The 26429-nt window shown below is 37.1% G+C and overlaps 1 protein-coding gene across 6 annotated transcripts in view; it reads left to right on the top strand.

Moving 5' to 3' along the window:
• Tab2 (TAK1-associated binding protein 2) overlaps positions 1–25139 on the top strand; it is a 136375-nt gene extending 111236 nt beyond the window's left edge. For 4 of the 6 annotated variants that reach the window (XM_067771806.1, XM_067771808.1, XM_067771805.1 and 1 more), the window contains 2 exons: positions 11486–11704; positions 15079–19770. In XM_067771806.1, coding sequence (XP_067627907.1) covers positions 11486–11704; positions 15079–15782 — 923 coding nt within the window. In that variant the 3' untranslated portion in view covers positions 15783–19770. Of the gene's footprint in view, positions 1–11485; positions 11705–15078; positions 19771–22632; positions 22687–22757 lie in introns of those variants that run through there. The other 2 variants (XR_010950597.1, XM_067771809.1) reach the window with 2 other exon arrangements.
• Positions 25140–26429: the final 1290 nt, after the last annotated feature.

Here is a 26429-nt window from a genome sequence, read left to right as displayed (position 1 = left end):
CCATTCCTTTCCTTTGCTTTCTTTTCTTTCCCTTTATTTCTTTTCCATTCTTTTCCTTTCCTTTCCTTTTCTTTTCCTTTTCCTTTCCTTTCCTTTCCTTCCGTTCCTTTGCTTTCCTTTCCTCTCCTTTACTTTCCTTTCCTTTCCTTTCAATTCCTTTCCTTTCTCTTCCTTTCCTTTCTTTTCCTCTCATTTCCTTTCCTTTCCTTCCTTTCCTTTGCTTTGCTTTCCTTTCCTTTCATTTCCTTTCCTTTCCTTCCCTTTTGTTTCCTTTCCTCTCCTTTTTCTCTTCTTTTCTTTTCGTTTCTTTTCTTTTCTTTTCATTTCTTTTCATTTCTTTTCTATTATTTCCTTTCCTTTCCTTTTCTTTCCTTTACTTTCCTCTCCTTTCCTTTTCTTTTCTTTTCTTTTCTTTTCTTTCCTTTCCTTTCCCCTCCTTTCGTTTCCTTCCCTTTTCTTTGCTTTCCTTTCCTTTCCTTTCCTTTTATTTTCTTTTCTTTTCTTTCCTTTGCTTTCCTTTCCTTTCCGTTCCTTTCCTTCCTTTCCCTTCCCTTCCATTCCTCTCGTTGCCCATCCTTTCGTTTGCTTTATTTTACTTACCTTTCTTTTCCTTTCCTTTGCCGTCTGATTATACATTGTACCCACATTACGCTACAGTATAGTGACCACACTTACGCTTACGTTCTGTATTCCCCCATATAACATAGCATTCTGGATTCCCCTATACCGAGAGCAAAAGTGTCTTACTTTCTTACTTAATTGCGCTTAACGGTTTAAACTATTATGGCCGTCCAACAAGGCGCGCCAGTCGCTTCTTCTCTCTGCCAACCGGCGCAGGGAGTTTAAATCGTTTTCCACCTGGTCCTTCCAGCGGAATGGGGGCTGCCCTCTACCTCTACTTCCATAGGCGGGTCCGATAGAATCACTTTCTTGGGCGCAGTGTCATCTGTTGATGTAGAGCTCGTACAGCTCATCGTTAAATTTTCTTCGGTACTTTACATCGCCAACGCGTAGAGGTCCATAAATCTTTCGAAGAACTTTTCTCTCTAACACTCCCATGCCTACATATGAATAATTATCACAAAGCTTAAAAAGACATGTAAATTGTCATTATGGATGACTGTACTTAAGTATTTTAGCACTCAATATTTTCGGCATTTCTTTTTATAATTCGAATATGCGTGCTTGTCGGGGTTTTCTATATTTTTTCTTGCTATATTTTTACCATACTTGCTCTGCATGTTCAAGTTCACGGCAATTTGCAGTATTGTGTTTATTTTTAGCTTTATTGCCAACAAGACTGTTTTCTTACTTTTTTTTTTTTTTGTAATGAGGTGAAAGATTTTCATCATTAAAGTGACATTTTTTTGACAGAAATTATTTCGCATTTTCACATAAATACACGTAGATATTTTCGTGATTTCGTATTATACATTTTGTTTTAATAGATTTTTTTTATTTAGCTCATATCGTTTTATTTTTGGTTTTGTCTCATTGCATTTTAGTTTTTTCATTTTATTCTGTGTTTTATCATCTCATTTGCATTTATTATACATATTTGTTCATTCCATCATCTTTCCACGTTATTTTATTCATAATTTTCTAAATATTTCTAATATAAATATTTTTTTATTTATTAAATTAGTATTAGTATTGTAACGAATTCGCTAAATTGTCGAATAAATAACTCCAATATTCAGTAATGCAAAAGGGTCTTTATTAGACTACTTTGAGAGTACTTCACAATAACTCTTAAAAAATAAAATAAATGTAAGGCGAGATAACTTCCGAAGAGAGCTAAGGCCGAGCTTCACTTCCAATATGCGTCGTGCTCCTATTTTTTCCTACAAATTGGGGGGATGGGACCTACTTGTTTAAAGCCGACCCCGAATGGCATCTGCGAGGCAGATGAGTTTTCACTGAGAGCTTTTCATGGTAGAAATACACTCGGAGTGCTTGCCAAACACTGCCGAGGGGCGACCCCGCTTAGAAATAAATTCTTGTAATTGAAAAAACTTGTTTCTAAAGTTTTTGATGCTGATTTTTCCGGGGCGTGAACCCAGGATCATCGTTGTGGTAGGCGGAGCACGCTACCATCACACCACGGCGGCCGCCAATAACTCTTGCTTCACAACTAGATGCGTGTTTAAATCAAACTGATTACTGATTACTCAGCTTGCGCTGCTTTTATACTCTCCGTTGCTTCATTCGCATATTTCTACTAAAGTCTAGACTCTTCGCTTTCTAGAACAGCTGTATCTCCTGCTTGGTAATTGAGCTACGTATATGCGTGTGTATGTGTGAGTAACAACTTCGGATGATGACTATATCTGTGTGTGATTTATCTCTTCGTTGCCTTGTATGTATGTGTGTAAATGATGATTGATTTATTCCAGGCATGCTTAACGAACGAAACGATATCATTTCGTTACGATAATCAACGCTAATAAACGAAACGAAGTCATTTCGTTTCGTTTATTAACGTTAAGAACGTCAAATTAACGTTAATTTGACGATCTTAACGTTAATAAACGAAACGAAGTGACTTCGTTTCGTTTATTAACGTTGATTATCGTAACGAAATGATATCGTTTCGTTCGTTAAGCATGCCTGATTTATTCATGTACACAAGAGTGGCAGCTTGCTTTATTGTTGTTGTGCCTTTTTTTACTTATAACATAGTGATGCTAAAATTCGGCACAGTATTTTGGTTAGTAGTTCGAATAATTGATATTGTGTCAAGCGACTTCTGCGGTCGCAGCTAACTTTCGCCGTACAAGGAAAATGTCGGATGTAAGTGACGACAATGTATATGACGCTAATCGCCAGATCACTCATCGTTGTTCACCAGCCCAAACGAAATTTAAGTCACATCTTTGCAATTCTTAGCAATTAAGAGCCGCGTCAGATAGAACATTACGCAACACTTTACTTACTAACTTAACTAGTGCTTAGCCGTTTAAACGGTTATAGTCGTCCAACAAGGCGCGCCAGTCGCTTCCTCGTTGGGTTTACTGGCGACAATTGGTCACATGGCCTAGACAGCGTAGCCGCTGTGTTTTAATTCGCTTAACTATGTTGATGTCTGCGAGAATGATTCTACGCTAGATTTCAAAACTGATGTTGTTGTTTGTGTTAATGCTGGTTCCCAAATAAAGGAAATCTTTTACTATTTCGAAATTATGGCTCCAAACAGTGACGCAGGTGCAAGGTGCAAATGGGTTGACTCTTTGCTCTATGGCAGCATCATAACTTACAACGCTGGTATTCAGACCGGTAGTTGTACGCTTTTATAGATCAATAACAGAGCGGTTAGTTCTGCGGCTAGAATAATTTTCTCCAACATCAAATTAAGAAAATCACACGATGAAACGTCGTTTACGTCCTTCCTAGTTCTAACTGAGCTGATGGTGTCATTTTGCACAGCCGAAACCAGGGAAACCAATCCAGACATATCGGCATATAGACAGCTACTTTTCGTGGTGTCAAAGGTTATTTTCAAATCAATGGAGAGATGATGTATGTCAACTCTGTTTTCAGGGATTTCCTCCTAGATTTTGTGTATAGTAAAAATGTGTGGTAGATTTACCAGGTCTGAAGCCGCACTGGTAAGGTCTAATCAGCCCAATTCACGGTGGTTTTAATCTTTGTCACAATATGCTTGGCGGGCCCTTATATCCGATACTTAAAAGACTGATTTTGCGATAGTTGGCGCTGTTGGCAGGATTCCCCCGTCTTGTGGACTGCGCAAAGAACACTTATATTTCAATAGTCGGGCATGCATTCGTCCGACCATATTTTGCAGAGAAGTTGATGCATGTGTCTTACCAACTCCTCGCCTCCGTATTGGAGTAGTTCCACAGGCAATCTATCAGCGCCCGCGGCCTTGTTTTTTAATCTGGTTGTTGCTATACTCACGTCATTATAGTCCGGTGGAGGACAATAATTACACCCTCATCGTCGATTGTGGACTCGTTCATCATCTTGCCTGGGCGTTTTATCGTTCTCTCCATTTAGTGGCTAGCGGCTGAAGCTCCTCGTTCTCATGCCTTTTTTCTTCTAGTTATTTTTCTTCCTGTTAAGGCGTCTTTCTTATTTTGTTTTGTTGATTTTCCGACAGGGTGGATAAATGATATATATGGGAACGATTTTCCGTCACATACATAACATAAATACAGGACAAACGACAACAACAGATCCGAACGAAAATCGACACTGATGATGGCACAACGTCGAATACGGTTTGTCTCGAAACCAAATTTGACAAGGGATGACGGAAAATCGTTCCAATATACATTGTCTCGCTTCCTTTTTTAACTCGCGGTAGCGTTCACACCATCTCCTTGTTGCGCTCGCTAACAACGTAGCCCTGTACGCTACGTCTTTTTTGTTTTGGTTCCAACGCGGCATTCTTCTTTGCAGCAGTTGTTTTTCTTCCGCAGTCGCCGGTAACCAATTTTTTCCTCCGAGGCGGTGTGAATTGTCTTAGAGATATGCTCTAAATCAGGGGTCTGCACTCTATAGCAAAATTGTGCTCTCTTTGCATATGCGAATCAATTTAAATTTTTGGAGGCTTTGTTATAAATGATCTTGCATTCTGTCGGGTTGACTTGTGCTCTCAGTATTTCTTTCTCACGTGTGAGAGTTGAGTTGAGAAATTATTAGCAGTCTGTTACGATTGCAGCCTTTCGACATTTTTCTCACCTCCAGTGTAGTTTATATTTAGGATAGAACAAAAAAATTCAAAAGATTTGAAATCTCATTTTTGGAACTTAAATTATTTTTACCACATCAATTGCTATCAACAGTAAATGCAACAATGTGTGCAAGTTTTTCGCAAGCCCCCAAAAGATATAAAATTATTATTAGAAATCATATAAAAAAGTACAAGAATGTGCATACGTTCTTACAACAATTTCTTAAATATTTTTGTTCTTTAATTTTTTTATTCACCCATAAAAATGGTCACTGTGCGCTATTTTCGCATTACCCAAAAATAAATCGTAACAAATAAACAGAATATCTCAGCAGCCAAATAAAATAAGATTTACGACAACGATTTTCCAAAAATTTCACTTTTCGATGGTATTTCTACATATAATCCATTATATCTTATAATTTTAATTTGTTGATCTTTTTTCTTAGAAAAAAGCAACAAAAAAATGCGTGATATCAAGAGCAACAGGGAGCAAATGGGGCAGTTTGTCGGATTAAAATTAAATTATTATTATTTTTTTGGTATATTTCATTTATATTTAGTACATGGGAACGATGCTTTATGTGCCTGTATTATACAGTGGTGCGTGAAAAAAAGGCATGAAGCATTTTTTTTAAAGAAATGCACAGAGGCTGTCATTTGCTTTATAGTCGGCCTTTATTGTATTAAAATTTAAAGAATCCATAATATATTTCAAAAACAGTGAACATTTATTTACTAGGACTATTCTTTTGAGTGCTATTCAGCAATGAGTCGAACCACTAACGATCTTAATTCAAAATTCTTCTTCTTCTTCTGCTAACGGTGGCCGTAATATTCATTCGGGGTGCAAAAGAAGGACGCAACTTCACTCTAATACACCGACGTGTGGGAGCAGGTGTCTTTGAACATCTTACGGTGTCGCTACCGACGGACAATTTTGCTAATATCTTCTATCTGGGTATGGAGAGGGCGTGTACGCTCCTGTCGGAGAGCTCGGCAGGGGCGTGAGGTGTGCATTTACTCAGATAGCCAAGCTGCGCTCATGGCATGTAATTCCCCCTTCACTTCTTCCAAGGCCGTCAGCAGCTGCAAGAGGTCCCTTCAAGCTGCAGCTGAATTCGCAAACATAATTCTTATATGCGTAACTGGTCACAGAAACATCGATGGCAACGAGAAGGCAGCAAATAGTTCAAGAAAAGAAATCTTTAGGACCACTGCCACCATCACGGGACAATGGCCGCTTGGCCCGCATTCCGAGAGAAAGGACAGCATTTACAGGAGCTGCGGCGAGGAGGACAACAGTCGCGCTCATCTTTAGTATACATTAGGTTTCTAACTAGGGGCATTTACATATATGTATATTGACAGAACCTAGGAAAGTAGCTAAGTGCTCAGCAGGTTCATTGTCCGCACCAAATAGTTGTTGTTGTTGTTGAATTAACGGTAAAGACACTCCCCGAAGGTTTTAGGGAGTGTTACCGATGTGGATGGTCCTTTGCCGGATATATGTATGTAGATCCGGTACGTTCCGGTAACAAGCTCGGTACTTCGACCATCACGGGAACGATTAATAAGACCACATTAAACCTTTTAGATATATGGCATCCCTTATAAAAAGTTAAGAATTTCAATATCTGACTTATCTTGTTTGGTTGATTTTCCGACAGGGTGGATAAAGGGATGACGGAAAATCGTTCCAATATACATCAATTTCAATATCCTTTGTTTTATATTTGCGAAATTTGTATTTACGCGTTATCGATTTTTTTTAAAGAATATAATTAAAATGAAATAATTTAAAAAAAATATTAAGTTAAACGGTTTTATTGAAAACAATACTTACATGAAGTAATAATAATACTAAAAGCTACAAAATAATTAGGTAGGTCCTAGGTACTACTCATCTTGAGCCACCTAGCGGCAATTTTTTTCATAGGTCGCTTACTATTCTTCTATGTATTATGTGTTCCAAATATGAGCCAAATCGGACCACAAATACGATTTTTGTGAATATCTCGATCCTTGCGCCACCTAGCGGCGATTTTTTTCTAATTATTGCATTGTCATCGGGTTCTGAACTATATTCCAAGTTTCAAGCTTGTAGCTTATTGGGAAGTTACTTAAATTTCAATTACAAAAAAAGTGCTGTCCAGCCTGTCAAGTCAACCTAAATAAAACCGTTTAACAAATAAATAATCACAATTTACAAATAGCTTTGTTGCTATTTTTTACTCACAGATGTATCACTATAAATCTATTTTAGAACGTGGGCGTGTTTTTGTGAACAATTGAATTGAATGGGCTAACATGATTAAGTTAATAATTTTCAACGGTCGGCGGCATCTCCCAAATTATTTTTGTTTATTTTATAGATAGAAGTATTTTTGTGTTCTTTCGATTTCTAAAATTATATATGTATGTATGTTTTTATTGGCTGTCATGTTAAGTGGCAATAGTTTTAGATTCGATGAAAATTAAGTATGTTTAGCTAATCCCACTGGCGTCAGAAAATTTTTAAACCTATTTTTTTTAATCATCTTTTTCCATGTGAAATATGTTAGACTGGTTCCCATCAACCTTGTCCCGTTTAGTTTGGGACAAATAGGTTTTGGCGTTATACCATCAGCCACACAGAACTTACGAGCAAATTCCTTATTCCTCAATTTGAATCAGAAGATAACACAAAGCTAACCATCTTTGGCAACAATATTGCTCCCTCCGATATTTCTGTACCCGGCGAACCAGCATAAAAGTCCTTCTCAAACCCTAGTAAACACAATGATTAAATATCCATCGCTTTTGTCGACAAAGTCCGAAGAAATGCGCGAGCGTTTTTTTCGGCAATATGTAATGAATTATCTTGCTGGACAAATCTAGACGGCGGGCCAAAAGACGCGCACACAGCCGTAAACACAGAGCGTCCCCTATTACCATCACCTCCAAAGAGGTTGAAGAGAGCCTCCGAATTTGCTAAACCATCCAAAGCAGTAGGCCCGGACGGGATTGCCATGCCGATGCTTAAAAACCTTGGCTGTGAGGGACAAAAATATATCTGGCGTCTGTTGTTGACCACTTTCGTCAACCCTAAAAAATGGAAAATGGCGCGAGTGTTACCACTACTAAAGCCTGGAAAACCAGCTAGCGCAGGAGACTTGAAGCCATCCTGCGGCTGGCCAATTATCATCATGGTTTTTAAAAACTGCATAGCCCAACCACCGCGCTAAGCGCCATCAACACACAGACAAATTGTTACAATTGTATCCTTTGCCGATGACTGCAAAATAATGGCAACACACTGTCCTAATGCTTGGAGATCTTATTTACAACATGGACATTTCAAATGTTGACCACATTAGACATCCACGTCGATGACATTCCGCCACAGACTGTCTTACATCCAAAAAACCTGGGTGTGAGTTCGATTAGGATCTACATTTTGTCGAGCACACAACCGCAATTATACCTAAAGTCCAATAGGTATCTAATTGAAGAAGCCACGCTTCCCAGGATCTTTAGAAGTCATCTCCGTTAGCATTATGAAGAAATCCGGCACTTTAGAACTCAGCCTTATGAAGAAAACGATCATTGAAAGGCCCTTAGAAACATTCACAACAAAGCGTCGGATTTGCCAGGGTTTTCTCGGTGAACCCCGTTCTTAAAGACAAATACTCTAAACTAGCAGTTGAGGAAAGCAACCACCATAGGGAAGCGCACATCACTCTAGCTCAACTTCGAACTAGATACTGTAATAGGCTAAACTCTTACTTATCTAGAATGAACCCCGACATAACCAACGCATGTCCCGCTTTCTTGTGCAGAGTTAGTTTCATAAACGGTTCCGTTATTCAGGTATTTACTCATATTTAAACAAGTAAGGACGGGACTGTCTTCGGCTATGCCGAAGACTTCATACCTTTCATGAATGGGGCTGAACAATAATCTTATCACGTTCGTAATCTCCGAATAATCGGATGTATAAGATAAGAAATATCTAGTGAACAGATCTACATACCTAAACGATTTTTAAGATAAATATAAAATAAAAAATAAGTAGGTACTTTGTGTGAGGATGCAAAGTTTCAGGTTTTTTGTTGTCTGCGTGTAAAAACTATGACTACGAATCACGTATTTCAACAATATATGACGTAAACGTAACTATTTGATGAAATGTTATGAATTTTGAAGCTTCTAGCCGTAAAAAAGGGGCAAAAAAATACAGTTTATATAGGGTATATAATATATGTACCACCGATCTCTATGATTTTTTCATACAACAATATATGCTATTAACGTACGCATTTGGTGAAATTTGAAGCTTCTAGCTGTTAAAACGAGGCAGAAATTGCGCAAAGTTTCTTATCTGAACAATCGGTTGTATGTGATATATACTATATATATACCACCGATCTCAATGATTTTTTCAGACATCAATATATGCTATACACGTAAGCATTTGGTGAAATTTGAAGCTTCTAGCTGTTAAAATGGGGCCGAAATCGCAAAAAAAAAATATATATAAATATATATATATACTATATATACCATCATATATATATTATATATATCACCGATCTCTATGATTTTTTGACACAACAATATATACTATATACGTAAGCAATCGGTGAAATTTGAAGCTTATAGCTGTTAAAATGGGGTAGAAATTGCGAAAAGTTTCTTATCTGAACAATCGGTTGTATGAGATATATACTATAAATACAATCGATCTCTATGATTTTTTCAGACAACAATATACGTAAGCGTTCGGTGAAATTTGAAGCTTCTAGCTGTTAAAATGGGGCTAAAATTGCGAAAATATATATATATACTATATATATTCCACCATATATATACTATATATACCACCGATATGTATGATTTTTTCAGACAACAATATATGCTATATACGTAAGCATTCATTGAAATTTGAAGCCTCTAGCTCTTAAAATAGGGCAGTAATTACGAAAAGTTTCTTATCTGAACAATCGGTTGTGGAGGATATATACTATATATACGACCAATCTCATCAGTTTTTTCAGGCAACAATATGTGCAATATACGAAAGTATATGGTGAAGTTTGTAGCTTCGATCTGTTAAATTGAGTATTGATATTACAAAAATCCTCTTTTTCTGAAAAATCGGTTGTATGGAGGATATATGCTATAGTGGTCCGATCCGGCCGGTTCCGACAAATGTCTAATCGGACACCCAAATACACCCGCTCACCAAATTTTATCAAGATATCTCAAAAATTGAGGGACTAGTGCATACAAACAGACAGACGGACAGACGGACAGACGGACATGGCTAAATCAACTCAGCTCTTCAACCTGATTATTTCGGTATACTTAATGGGGGGTCTATCTATTTTCCTTTAAGGACTTACAATTTTGGGTTTCGTGACGAAATTAATATACCATTTCATTTTCATGAAAGGTATAAAAATCGGTAGCTTGGGGCGAAGAATCGCCTTCAGTTGATAACTATAAATAAGTTCAATAAATAAATAAATAATGCTTCCCATCCCTCTGCCGCTACTAATGTGTAAAGAACGAAAAATTCTTCTCCTTTCCCTTGAAAGCCTATCATCAAACCTGCTTCTGAAAAGTATCGGGAACGGTCACTCTTGTCAAGGGAACACAGGCATACTAATATACGTATACTTTATGGGACGGGAATCAGTCAAGGCTAGCTACATACAGATTTTTTTTATTCATGAAAAGGTATCGTAGGGAGTTAAAACTTTGTGGAACTAATATATTAGGGGGACGGCCGAATTCTGCTCAAGCAAACGACTCCTACATAACAACAAAGAACGCACTGCATCTGTCCTATGGCCGCCCTCCTCGATGGTTAAGACTTTCTTTCCTATAAAATCACAATAAAAAATTAGCTGGGCATGCTTTTGTTGTTGTACGAACTTAGAGGCTTCTTATCAAAGCTCAAATCTTTTAAAATTGAGTCAACGAGGATAATAACTGCAAACATATGCTTTCCCTAATGAATGATGTTGCTAAGTCTGGACAGACAAATTGAACCCATTCTTAAAATGCACCACTGGGTTTGGAACTATCGACCTCCGCTCAATACGAATGGATTTGGAATAAAATATTCATATCTTGCAGGAGTAAATTGCATATTGAGAATGAAATTCCTTGGAAATTCCTTCTTCGGTAGTTGTTGTTGTTGTTGCGATAAGGTTGCTCCCCGAAGGCTTTGGGGAGTGTTATCGATGTGATGGTCCGGTAACACAGCACCATTAAGGTGCTAGCCCGACTATCTCGGGAACGATTTATATGGCCACATTAAACCTTCAGGCCATTCCTCCCTCCCCACCCCCAAGTTCCATGAGGAGCTTGCGCTGGCAACCTGAAGGGTTGCGCTACATAGCCACTTGAATCTGGTATTTTAGTCGCCTCTTACGACAGGCATACCTACCGCGGGTATATTCTGACCCCCTAACCCGCTGGAGTAGACACTTCGAGCTCTAGAATGCCAAGGAGTTTCTATTTTCCGCTGCCTATAGACAATCTCGATTATATTTACCCCCAATGAGAATGAATTTTTTCTCATTTTTTTTAGTTTTACAATAATCAATGTCAGTGAATGAATGTTCTTATACTACCTTTTTTTCCATCCATCCGTGAACAGGTTCGACGGTCATTGACTCTAAATGCCACCCCTCTAATAAGAAAACATGTGGCTCTTCCTTTTGTTTAACTCATTTAATAATCTTTAAAGTTTATTATATGCAAATAAAAATATATATTTTGTCTTTTCATTTACAGCTCTTGCCGAAACTATAAGGCGACAAAAAACGCGACGTGATAAGCTGGCTACCGCACTTCGGGAGAACAAACAAAAGCTTGGTCACGTCGAGGAGGAGATCAACATGCTGACTGAAACTTTAAGTCCTGGCGAATCTGAGAGACTGGATTATGAAATAGAAAGATTACGTAGTGACTGTCAACTAATGTTGAATGAAATTGAAAATATAAGACGATATGGTAAGTAAATAGTACAAATCCAAGGCTGAGTGCAAGAGCTTTCTATTTCGAATTTTTTTAAAAAGCGCCCTATCTGAAGTCTTATTTCAGAATCTGATTGAAAAATTCGCTACTTCAGAGCTATGTTCCAATTTTTTTTTTGTTCGTCGTTGAAAAGGCTGTATTTTCAAAAACGTTATATCTTCAGTCACAAGTCATCATCGCAGAAGTCGAAATAGTATGAATCGCAAAATATCCCTAACGATTTTAGATTGGTTTACTCAGCGTGCTTTGCACACAGAGTACATTAACTTTGATTGGATAACGGTTGGTTGTACAGGTATAAAGGAATCGAGATAGATATAGACTTCCATATATCAAAATCATCAGTGTCGAAAAAAAAATAATTTATTGAGCCATGTCCGTCCGTCCGTCTGTCCGTTAACACGATAACTTGAGTAAATATTGAGATATCTTCACCAAATTTGGTACACGAGCTTATCTGGACCCAGAATAGATTGGTATTGAAAATTAGCGAAATCGGATGATAACCCGCCCACTTTTTATATATATGTATAACATTTTGGAAAACACAAAAAACCTGAATATTTAGTAAATAATACACCTAGAATGTTGAAATTTGACGTGTGGACTGATATTGAGACTTTTGATAAAAATTTGAAAAAAAAATTTTTTTATGGGCGTGGCACCGCCCACTTGTGATAAAATCAATTTTACAAATATAAATCATAAATCGAAAATCGTTAAACCTATCGTAACAAAATTCGGCAGAGAGGTTGCCTTTACTATAAGGAATGCTTTGAAGAAAAATTAACGAAATCGGTTAAGGACCACGCCCACTTTTATATAAAAGATTTTTAAAAGGGTCGTGGACGAATAAAATAAGCTATATCTTTGCAAAAAAGAGCTTTATATCAATGGTATTTCATTTCCCAAGTGTATTTATAACAATAAATAGGAAAAACTTAAAATTTAAAAAAAATGGCCGCCCCTTTTATGACTAAGCAATTGTCTATGTTTCGGGAGCCATAACTCGAAGAAAAATTAACCGATCGTAATAAAATTTGGTACGCAAATTTTCCCTATAGCAGGAAATGTTTCTAGAAAAAATGTACGAGATCCGTTAAAGACCACGCCCACTTTTATATAAAATATTTTTAAAAGGGTCGTAGACGAAAATAATAAGCTATATCTTAGCGAAAAATAGTTTTGAATCAATGATATTTCACTTATCAAGTTATTATATATATATAAAGTTATTGCAAGAGGAAATGGAGATACATTTTTTTTTAAACGGGCGGTGCCACGTATTATGTGGAAAAGTAATTTATCTGAAATGAAATGTGCAATTGAAGCTCACGCTGAGTATTTAATGTCCGGTTACACCCGAACTTAGACACCTTGTTTATAATGTATTTTATTTTTGGACTATTGCTTTTGAGTTATATGATTTTAGACTTAGACTGTTATGATATCTTAGCTGAAAATGTAGTGGTTTGGTTTAAACCTCAAAACCTATAAAAAAACAAGTAAGGAATGCTAAGTTCGGGTGTAACCGAACATTACATACTCAGCTGCCAAATTACAGCGGACGGACGGCCGGACATTGCTAAATGAGTTTCTTTTTTCGTCCAGATCATTTTGATATATAGAATTCTATATCTATCTCGATTTGTTTATGCCGTTACGGGGTACCGTTATGCGAACAAAATTAATATACTCTGTGAGCTCTGCTCAGGTGAGTATAAAAATACCTGGAATGCAAGCTTTTTTTAAGCTATGGCCAATATGCTGCGCTCCGCATCAAAATACAAGGAATCAAGGGTGGGGCATTACCTCCAACTTTTTTTGTGTGAGCGTGTAATTTATTGTTTTTTTACCTTTTCGAAGATCTGTCTTTTGAAAGAAGAAAAAAAACTGTACCGTTCAAATAAAAAGATAAAGCTAACCACGCCCAGACTTTTACTTTTGAAATTATTTAAATTGCACCTTATAAATAAGATATAAACATGGCGGAACGATACAAGGTGGCAGCATGGGACAGCTGATTATAACCTTTTTTTATTTGATTTGATACCTCAACTTCCGGCGCAGTACGATTTTAACATTTATCCATCGAATTTACAAAGACAAAATACATGGATTTTTTATTTATGTTTGTAGGTATGTCACCATGGTGCCACCTTGTATCGTTCCGTCATGGATATAAGGCTAATTTTCGAAATTAGAAAAACCAAGAATTTAATTTAAAAAAAATTAAATGTAAGGTGCGGTAACCTCCGAAGAGATCTAAGACCGAGCTTCTCTTCCAACTTGCGTCGTGCTCCTCTTGATTTTCCCTACAAATTAGCCGGACGGGACATATGTACATGTTTTATGCCGACTCCGAACGGCATCTGCAAGGCAGATGAGTTTTCACTGAGAGCTTTTTCATGGCAGAAATACACTCGGAGCGCTTGCCGAGGGGCGACCCCGCTTAGAAATTTTTTTTTTCTAATTGAAAAACCTTATTTCTAAAATTTGATGTTGCTTTGCCCGGGGTGTGAAATCAGGGCATACGGTGTGGTAGGCGGAGCACGCTACCATCACACCACGGTGGCCACAATTTTTAAAATTTAATTTTTTATACCTTTATATTAAGTCCCTTTCATGTTTGTTTTGTAGTTTGGTTCAATACAAGAAAAAAATTTAAAATTGTGGTATTCACATCACATTTTATCAATTTATTTGCTTAAAAATTATTGCTCTTCGGTGTATGATTTTTTTGTAAATATTAAAAAAATATAACAAGTAAGGAAGGCCAAGTTCGGGTGTAACCGAACATTACATACTCAGCTGAGAGCTTTGGAGACAAAATAAGAGAAAATCGCCATGTAGGAAAATGAACCTAGGGTAACCCTGAAATGTGTTTGTGTGACATGGGTATCAAATGGTAGGTATTAAAGAGTATTTTAAAAGGGAGTGGGTCATAGTTCTATAGGTGGACGCCTTTTCGAGATATCGCCATAAAGGTGGGCCAGGGGTGACTCTAGAATGTGTTTGTACGACACGGGTATCAAATGAAAGGTGTTAATGACGGTTTTTAAAGGGAGTCGCTCTTAGTTGTATATGTGAAGGCGTTTTAGAGATATCGACCAAAATGTGGACCAGGGTGACCCAGATCATCATATGTCGGGTAACGCTAATTTATTTATATATGTAATACCATGGACAGTATTCCTGCCATGATTCCAGTGGGCTTCTTAACCCATGTTCAGAGTTAGACCGTTTTTGTTTTCTAAGAAATAAGCAATCATTCACTCAGCCTTCGATAGATAATTACACTAACAATAAAATAGCGAAATTTACTGCAACAATATGTCTTAAACTTACAGGTCAGGTAAGCGATGTCGAACGATTGCAACTGCAACATCAGCAACAGCAACCATTCCCGCGTCAACGACCGCCGCGGCCGCTAACGCAGCAACCGCCACAGAGTCCCTATTCATATCAACAACCTGATTTAGCTTCCCTACAACAACATCAACAACAACATCACACTGCTGGCAGTAATGTATGTAACAGTCAAAATATCACAGCGGTAACACCAAATACAACATATTTACCGCAATCAACAAACGCTTATCAGCAACGTCAAAATAACTTTAGCAACCAACAAACACAATCCACCGACGAAGAAGACTACTCCGATTCGAATTCCGATGGCGGTGATGCTGATAATGATGAACCACTTGAATGCTGGCCATGCTCCATGTGTACATTCCTCAATCATCCACAATTGAATATATGCGAGGCGTGCGAATGTGTTCGCATATTACCCGGTACGGTACGAATTGTGCATACAGCTGGCGACGCAGCAGCTGCTACTACTACACCACACTCTACCTTGTTAATGGGCACTAATTCAGCAACGGCAGCAGCTGCTGCGGCAGCTTTAGCTGCAGCAGCGCCAACTGCACTAGGTTCTCGCGAGGGGACTGTTGGTAGTGGTGATGATTGTGTGAATGTGGGTGCAGTGGGTAGCAATGCGCGTTCGCCTGCGGGTTCCACGTCTGCTAGGCCGGTGGCTGCTGAATAGCGCTATATTAATCGTATTGCATTGCGTTCGATTGCTTTTATGCGTTGCGCCTTATTTTACCAATGCAATAAATATGCTAAACTTATATGTTACTTGTACTACTAGTTTTAAAAAAATTTTTTTTGTTTTATTGTTAACAATAACGGAATGCATGAATTAATTTATGTTAAGCTCAGATTTATGCTTTTAAATCTTGTTTTTTTTTTATGTAAGTGGATGTACTGCATGCAGCTAAAAAGGCGTTTAGTCCTGCAATAATTGTGTTTATATTTCATTCCGCAGTAATTGTTACTAATTATAAAACTCAGAGTATAAAGCTTTACAATTTTACTGTAACAATGTTCGACATACGGCTGAATATTGGACTTAACCAATGAAAATATTGATCCGTAAGCAAAAGTAATTTCCCCAATTTTTTAAAGTTAGCCTTCAAAACATAGGTATTATCATTTGAAGTTTGAAATTGGATCCATGCTAATTTGGAAGATATTGTTACGAATATTAGCAAAACTAAGGGGTGCTGCTATCTCTAAGCCGATGCTAAACAGTGATATCATGCACATCCATAGATCAATCATTATGTATCTACATAAACGAAACAATAATTGCGTCTACACATATGTGCCATGTACGTATACGAGCAGCGGAGAATCAATGCACAAACACATGCATATATCTTAGATACTCCTGAAAGTATGCAATGAGAGAAGCTATAAAATCGTGCAATTGTAGTTACAGCTGAAAAGTTTGAGAGCTGATGGAAACTAGTAGATTCTGGAAGCGCCTGGAAGATGCGAACGTTGAAATCAGAGAGTATAAAAGGCAGCAAATGTAGAGGCGCTGGAATTCAGTTTGAGTTGAGCTATCAAGCAATTGTTGATTAAGCACGCAATCTGGCGGGCAATAGTAGAGTTTCATTTCAACTATCAATCAGTTTGGTTGTTAAGCAAGCTAGTTGCAAAGTATAAGTGTTATTGTGAAGTACTTTAATAAAGGCCATTTTTCCATTATTCAACATTGGAGCTTTTTATTCAACAGTTTAGCGATACGAACTTAGCAAAAGGGCAAATAAGAGGATTTGCAAGTAAATTCGTTACAATATGTTTTCAATGTTGTCTTTCTTTGGGTTTTCTTTTTTTTATTACTTTAGTGATGCTAGTGCTTCTGTTGGCTTCCGGTAGAATAAGCAAACAGTTTTAAGAAATTAAAAATTAATTGCTTTTTTTAATTTAATGCTTTTAGAACAAATATTTGAGGAGTGAAAGGCACATTTTCGAAATAATGAAAAACGATAAATAACACATCACATATATTTAGATGGCTAAAGCTCGGCCCTAGCCTTATAAAATGCGCAATCGCCAGTGAGTTTTGTTTCGTTTTTATTTTTTGAGGCTAGGACTGAATCAGGAGTCAGTTTATCAAAATAAATGAGAGTGCATGTATCACATTACCAGATCCACATACTATTTTTTACGTGTGGCTGTGTAATTTATGAGTTTCTAAAGAGTTCGCTCTTAAGACATCTGTACACAGCCACCAAAAAAAATTAATGGCGGATATATACTCCTATGCATATTGATGCACTGTATCCCACCAGAATCGGCTGAAAGTATCGGCCCTAACCACTGGCGATTGAGTTTTTTTGAGGTTAGGGCTGAATCGAGACCCGCTAGGGAAATTCTTATATTGCATGAAAATGCATGGAAAAAACATTTGTCATATTACCCGATCCGCTAACAATTTTTTAAGTAGCTACATATGTAATTTTTGTTTTCGAAGATTTGCCTTTTGATACCTTATAATACCTGTTATATAAGCTGGTAAGGAAATTAATAATTTCCTATGAGAAAAGAAGGCAGGCCGACCAGCATGAATACGAAATGCGAAATTAAAAGCTGAACAAACAGTTTAAGCTAAATACCTGGAAACCCGTGCATCTCAACAAATAATTGTTTGAAGAAGCCCCGCCTTCCAGAAACTTAAGAAATCATCTCCGTAAGCATTAAAAGGCCTTTAGAGACATCCATAAAAAGATGTCGGACTCTTATGCCTGGGATGGCCCGGTGTACCACGTTCTTAAAGACAAATACCCCAACCTCGCAGTTGAGGAAAGCACACTCCCCAGGGAGACGCGCACCACTCTAGCTCTATTTCGATCTGGAAACTGTAATAGCTTAAACTGTTATTTATCCATAATCAACACGACATACCTGATGTATGTATGTCTGTATGGAACCAACACGTTGTTGTAGCGATAAGGATACTCCCCGAAGGCCTTGGTGAGTGTTATCGAGGTTGACGGTCATTCGCCGGATGCAGATCCGGTACGTTCCGGTAACAAGCACCATTAAGGTACTAGCCCGACCATCTCGGGAACTATTTCGTATGACCACATGAAACCGCTCTCCCACCCCCTAGACCCATAAGGGACTTGGGGTCGCCAGAGCCTCGGCGGTTAAAGAAACAGGATTCGCCACGGGTGGGTGAGGTTGACAATTCGGTTAGAGAAGCTACATATATATTGCGATGGCATTCCCTTGAAACGGTTGCGCTACACAACCCCTTGAATCAATTTGGTATTTTAGTCGCCTCTTACGACACGCATACCTGCCCTAACCCGCTGGGGTGCGAACCAACACCACTAACACGTTTATCTCTCTGGTCCTTAACCTCAAAAAAACTTAATCGTTTATCCCTCTGGTCTAACACTGTTAAAACTGCAAGTTTCTTCGGACTACCGTTTGAGAACATTGATGACAATTAGTGAGTGGTCGCATATATTGGATGGGGCGAAGCAGTTTCAACAACAACAACCAATAAAGAAAAATGCTTATAACGAAGGACCCAATTACGAACTTCGAAAGTCATGATCTATGTATTTCAAACTAACTTCGAAAAACGAGAAAATAGTTTTTTGCTTGTGAATCAATCTAAATGTAACTGGAAAAAAAATTTTGTTAACGATTTCTTACTAATGAAAGTTCGTTCTCGAAATTGGTAAAAACCGGAGATGGATATCTTTGTTACTTTTTGAGTTATGAGCAATTTAAAGTCGACAGGAATTGCGCCGCGCATGAGCCGGAATACAAAAGCTAGCGCACACGACCTAACATACTTGCTCCTCGTGTAAAATCAACATCATTCGAGGGGCCCTTTCTCGCGGAGCGTCACATATGCATATAAAGGGCAGTATAAAAATCCTAGTATGTAGTATACAAATTTAGTCACAATATCACAAATCTTTACAAGCGTTTTTTAAAAAAACGAACCTTCACTTCTTTCACTTTCCTTCAGAGAAATTAAGCACCGTTATTTATTCATACTCGTATGATCTATCTGTGTCGAAGATTGTGAAGAATGGGTTCTTTAGCTCTCTAGTCTTCACCTCTTTATTGAACAGCTGTCGAAGCCGCTATAGATCTTTTAAATACAAAATACTTTAGCTGCATGTAAAGAAAACGTTTCTAATGGTTTTCGAAATTAAGAAAAAGGAAATAGTAACATAAGCTGTGATAATATAACTTGTGTGGATCAGCCCTGTTGATCTTAACAAATAATTATAATAAAAACGATATAAATCAACGAATTCATGATTATACGTAATAAAATTTACATGATATATGTATATATACGTTAACCTGGGTCGATTTATATGGACGAAAGTTAACCGATATCGCGCCATCGATTTTTCGATAGGATTCGGGCTCAGGAAAAAAAGTTCCACTACGCATACCCAAAAAAATAATTTTCGAGCCAGCGAAAAAAAATGGCGAAAGAACCAATTTTTCGACCAAAACACTCCCCAAAACCCAAAAAATATTAAACTGTTGTAAAAACGTTGGCGATAATAGTTTTTTGAAAACAAAAAAAAATATTTTTTGGGTTTTGGGGAGTGTTTTGGTAGAAAAATTGACCCTTTCGCCATTTTTTATCGCAGGCTCGAAAATTAGTTTTTTTTAGGTTTTCGTAATGGAACTTTTTTTCCTGAGCCCAAATCCTATCGAAAAATCGATAACTATGACTATTATAAATAAAAGTTTTTATTAACAATAACTTATCAGTTAATCATTAATTATAATTTGCAGCTACTGTTGAGCTACTGAAAAATGGGTTCCTACGTGTCGGAGGGCCTTATGAATCTGAACATCATTCGCCAAGAAATATTTTGAGACCAGCTTTGTTTAGAAAAAAAAAACTTCAATATTTAAAAGATGACAGTTGGGAATTTTGTGTTTCCAATATTTGATTAAAATCTGTTTCCGCTTCTCATAGAGGCGGAGCGCATGAACGCCTTATTAGGCGGACTTTAGATTTCTTATCTTAGTTAAGTAAAACGTAAACCAGAATTTTCACAAAGCAAGATAAGACAACCTCGGCTCAACTTCGTTCTGGATACTGTAACAGGCTAAACTCTTACCTATCCAGAATCAACCCCGACATACAAAATGTATGCCCCGCTTACAATGTGTCCCCACATGATACCAACCATCTCTTTAATTGTAATGTGGAACCAACGCCTCTAACACCCCTTTCTTTATGGTCCACCCCTGTTGAAACAGCAAGTTTCCTTGTACTCCCGTTAGAGGATATTGATGACAATTTGTGATCGGTCGCACCTATTGGGTGAGGAGAAGCACTGCTACAACAACAACAACCTCGAATGATTGCCCACGGTCTGTTTAAGAGGACTTCCTCACGTATACAGATGTATCATGGAGTCCATAACATTAATGTGGTACACAGCGAAGCCAGCTCGTTTAGCGATTATCCACATTCGATTGCTATTTTCAATGAATGATTCGTGATCTATTGATCACTTCTTGATATTCAGCGTAAACGAATGTTGCATTTTTAGATAAAAGCTAGTTGCTGCTAGTTTAGTTTGAAAGCGCTGCAAGCTTCGTAGCCTTATACTTAAGAAGACTGATAGAATCGCATTCTCTTTAAGTACATAAATAATAATGCCTCCATTTTAAGTATGGTCGATAGACGTTAAACTGTACGTAATATACTGGATTCAAGGGGTTGATAAGCGCAATACAAAGCTTCAAAGCTTCCGCAACCCAATTGTCAACCTCACCTACGCGAGGGGAATCCTGTTACAAATATGAATGTATCATACACATATTTAGCAGGCGAGGCTCTGGCGGCCGCAAGTTCCTCATGGAACTAGGGGGTGGGGCGGAATGGCCTAGAATGTTTAATGTGGTCATATAAATCGGATCTATATCCGGCAAAGTATCCTCAACATCGATAACACTCCCCAAAACCTTCAGGAAGTGTTTTTGTCGTTAATACAATAACAACAATTTACTGTTCAGGCAAATACTTTACTGCCGTAAGCTATGACTTATTAGCACTACTACAACAACAACATGACATTAACTGGTGTATATTGGAACGGTTTTTCGTCATCTGCGAGCGAAAAGTGACACTGATGATGGCACAACGCCGAAACCAGGTTGTGTCCAACCCAAATTAGACAATTAGACAAGGGGATGATAATGAATTACTCACCCTGTCGGAAAATCAACAAAACAAAACGACCTTCTAACTTGTCTTTTTCAGTTTTAAAAAGTTGAGATATTGTTAACATATGTATGAATAGCGCGCTTATCTGTCAAAGCCGAACTCTGAGTCGAACTATTCATCATTACAACTTCGCGTTTAGAAATACATACATACGGTTAGAACACCGTGACAATGCAACAAAAGGAAAAAAATCCGTTAGGTGGGGCACGGATCTAACTATTTACATAGATCAGAATTTGGAAATTGTTTTTGATTTGAGATCGATTTTAAAGTACATTCTCATTGACCTACAAACATGAGACCTCAGAGACAGGTTAAGACACCGTGACAAATGAACAAAAGGAGAAAAAATTCCGTTAGATGGCGCACGGATCGAAAAAATTAGATAATAATTTGGAAATTTGAAACCGGGTTTTAAGTAACTTCTCGATGAGCTAGAGGCTAAAAATTTAGAGCTTAATTCTCAATGATCTACAAGCGTAAAACTTAACAAATTTTAAGCACTTCCTTTATATAAATGGACAAAAATTTGCGAAGAATGTCTCCTTATATAAAGACATATTCTTGCTAAACTTTGATTTTTAAATTTTGACATAGAAATTGCAAAAATATTTATGAGAAGTAAAAATATAAAGGTGGAGCGCAATTGATTGACTAATAATATCTCCTTTCCTACCAACTTTCCAATCCAAGTAATGTGCGCTCCACTTTTCCACTTCTCATAAATATTTTTGCAATTTCTATGTCAAAATTTAAAAATTAAAGTTTAGCAAGAATATGCCTTTATATAAGGAGACATTCTTCGTTGATTTTTGTCCATTTTTATAAAGGAAGTGCTTAAAATATTTTTATTTTATTTTTATTTAGTGTTTTTTTAAACTATATTTATATTATCCTATAAAAGTTGAATGCTTTGCCATGTATTGTTTAACTTTTTTGTAATTTAATTTCAGTCGACTTAAAAAATTATCGACAAATTTATAATTTGTAATTTTATACATACCGCCATTATTATTGCCAGTTGGCGGCCTAAATCAAGGCGAATGCATACCAGGCGGTGGCAAAGCGAAGTCAAAAGAAAATTTTCATTACACTACCTGGTACTGAATTCGCCTTGGCCTAAATACAAAAGTGCCTGTGGAACTCTCTGTAAAGTTTACATTAAACAATGGTGTCACTGACAACCAATTGGCTGCATACTCTACTCTGCAGAGAGACCAACAGTGACTTATATTAACAAAATTTCCATAGCTTCGCAACAGTTTAAACAAATTTCCATTCTTAATAAAAAAATATTTATGAAAAATTATTTTTTTAGAACCTATGCTGAGTCGTGAGAATATTCACATCACTTTATCTCCAGGCGAGAATAGTAAGTAAATTTTAAATACGATTATTTATGTGAACATATTTAGCAATGGAAACTTCTTTTGTATATTCTAGGAATAGTGCATTCGTGGGTTGTGTCATGACAGTCAACGCGTAGACCATCATAATCATCCTATATGTTGGTCTACTAAGGAATATTTGTACTATTTGTAAGCTGTAGAATTTAAGTTATTACAATTTAACACCATCAAACAAGATGGAGCTCGAGGCGACTAAAATACCAGATTCAAGGGGCTGTGTAGCGCAACCTTTCAGGTTGCCAGCGCAATATATAGCTTCTCCAAACCCAATTGTCAACCTCACCTATCCGCGGCGAATCCTGTTTCACTAACAGACGAGGCTCTGGCGACCCCAAGCTCCTCATGGAACTTGGAGGTAGGGAGGGAGGGAATGGCCTGAAGGTTTAATGTGGCCACATAAATCGTTCCCGAGATGGTCGGGCTAGCACCTTAATGGTGCTATGGCACCGGAGCGTACCGGATTTGTATCCGGCAAAGGACCATCACATCGATAACACTCCCCAAAGCCTTCGGGGAGCAACCTTATCGCTACAACAACAACAACAACATGGAGCTCGAGTTGAGGAAGAATAAGAAAGGTTAAAGCACGCTCTCGCTGGCGGTGTTGGTTCAATTTAAGCTGAGAGCTCAGCAATACTTTCTATTTTTAAGAAATTAGAAATTTTCGTCTTAAAAATATCGACCGTAGACTCATGCAAAAAATACAAGTAATGCTCATAGGTAGTAAGGTAATGATAGCTAATATAACCAAAGAGGTTAAGTGATAATAAGAGCCGCCAGTTTGCTACGAGTGGCGAGTAACTCGCTGGAAATAAAAAAATTGACGCCGAATGTTTTCTGTGAGGTAGTTTTTTGAATTGCATACCATTTATCCATGCGGTATAGGCACCTTATGCAACTGTGATTTTTGGAAACGAAATTAATTAGTTAAGCACAGTCGGAAAAATAAACACAAATATCCCACGATAGAAGACATTTTATGCACATCTCACAAAAAAAAAAAAACAACAACAGCGACTTCCTCATAGAAACCATCGAGCAAATGGCTACGAGTAGCAGACTGACGTCTCTTGTTATACTCAGTTGAGCAGAGCTCACAGAGTATATTAATTTTGTTCGCAGAACGGTACCCCGTAACGGCATAAACTAATCGAGATAGATATAGACTTCTATAAATCAAAGTGATCTGTGCGAAAAAAGAAATAAATTTAGCCATGTCCGTCCGTCCGTAAACACGATAACTTGAGTAAATTTTGAGGTATCTTAATGAAATTTCGTATGTAAGTTCCTGGACACTCATCTCAGATCGCTATTTAAAATGAACCAAATCGCACTATATATCGGAAATTTCGAAAAACGGAAAAAGTGCGATAATTCATTACCAAAGACGGTTAAAGCGATGCAACTTGGTAGGTGGGTTGATCTTATGATACAGAATAGTAAATTAGTAAAATATTGGACAATGGGCGTGGCACCGCCCACTTTTAAAATAAGGTAATTTAAAATTTTTGCAAGCTGCAATTTGGCAGTTGTTTAGGATATCACGATGAAATTTGGCAGGAACGTTACTCCTATTACTATATGTGTGCTAAATAAAAATTAGCAAAATCGGATAACGAACACGCCCACTTCTTAAGAAAAATAATTTTAAAAGTCAAATTTTAACAAAAAATAGAGCATTTTACAGTATATAAGTAAATTATGTCAACATTCAACTTCAGTAATGATATGGTGCAGCAAAATACAAAAATAAAAGAAAATTTCAAAGTGGGCGTGGCTCCACCCTTTTTCATTTTATTTGTTTAGAATACTTGTAATGCCATTAGTCGAACAAAAACTTACCAATCCTTGTGAAATTTGGTAAGGGCATAGCTTCTATGACGATAACTGTTTTCTGTGAAAATTGGCGAAATCGGTCACGCCCAGTTTTTATACACAGTCGACCGTCTGTCCTTCCGCTCGGCCGTTAACACGATAACTTAGTTCACGTACTTATCTGAACTCACTTTCTCTTGGTATAAAAACTGGGCGAATTCCGACTATGACCACGCCCACTTTTCTATATCGAAAATTTCGAAAAATTAAAAAAATGTCATAATTATATACCAAATACGAAAAAAGGGATGGAATATGGTGATTGGATTAGTTTTTTGACGCAAAATATAACTTTAGAAAAAAATTGGTGTGACACCTACCATATTAAGTAGGAGAAAACCAAAAAATTCTGCAGGGCGAAATCAAAAGCCCTTGGTATCATGGCAGGAATACTGTTCGTGGTATTACGTGTATAATTAATTAGCGGTACCCGACAGAGGATGTTCTGGGTAACTCTGGTCCACATTTTGGTCGATATCTCGAAAACGCCTTCACATATACAACTAAGGGCCACTCCCTTTTAAAACCCTCATTAGTACCTTTAATTATACCTTTCATGAAAATGAAATGGTATATTAATTTCGTCACCATTAAGTATACCGAAATAATCAGGTTGAAGAGCTGAGTTGATTTAGCCATGTCCGTCTGTCCGTCTGTCTGTTTGTATGCAAAATAGTCCCTCAATTTTTGAGATATCTTGATAAAATTTGGTGATCGGGTGTATTTGGGTGTCCGATTAGACATTTGTCGGAACCGACCGGATCGGACCACTATAGCTTATATCCTCTATACAACCGATTTTTCAGAAAAAGAGGATTTTTGTAATATCTTACCCAATTTAACAGATTGAGCTTCAAACTTCACCATATACTTTCGTATATTGCACATATTGTTGCCTAAAAAAATTGATGAGATCGGTCGTATATATAGTATATATCCCCCACAACCGATTGTTCAGATAAGGAACTTTTCGTAATTACTGCCCCATTTTAAGAGCTAGAGGCTTCAAATTTCAACGAATGCTTAGGTATATAGCATATATTGTTGTCTGAAAAAATCATAAAGATCGGTGGTATATATAGTATATATATGGTGGTATATATAGTATATATATATAGTATATATATATAGTATATATATATATATATATTTTCGCAAATTTTAGCCCCATTTTAACAGCTAGAAGCTTCAAATTTCACCGAATACTTACGTATATAGCATATATTGTTGTCTGAAAAAATCATAGAGATCGGTTGTATATATAGTATATATCTCATACAACCGATTGTTCAGATAAGAAACTTTTCGCAATTTCTACCCCATTTTAACAGCTATAAGCTAAAAATTTCACCGATTGCTTACGTATATAGCATATATTGTTGTCTGAAAAAATCATAGGGATCGGTTGTATATATAGTATATATCTCACACAACCGATTGTTCAGATAAGAAACTTTTCGCAATTTCTACCCCATTTTAACAGCTATAAGCTTCAAATTTCACCGATTGCTTACGCATATAGCATATATTGTTGTCTGAAAAAATCATAGAGATCGGTTGTATATATAGTATATATCTCATACAACCGATTGTTCAGATAAGAAACTTTTCGCAATTTCTACCCCATTTTAACAGCTAGAAGCTTCAAATTTCACCAAATGCTTAAGTATATAGCATATATTGTTGTCTGAAAAAATCATAGAGATCGGTTGTATATATAGTATATATCTCATACAACCGATTGTTCAGATAAGAAACTTTGCGCAATTTCTGCCCCGTTTTAACAGCTAGAAGCTTCAAATTTCACAAAATGCTTACGTATATAGCATAT

Source organism: Eurosta solidaginis, chromosome 3 (genome assembly GCF_040869045.1).
Source record: "Eurosta solidaginis isolate ZX-2024a chromosome 3, ASM4086904v1, whole genome shotgun sequence".
Classification (NCBI taxonomy): Eukaryota; Metazoa; Arthropoda; class Insecta; order Diptera; family Tephritidae; genus Eurosta; species Eurosta solidaginis.
This window is presented reverse-complemented; position numbering and strand designations above follow the sequence as displayed.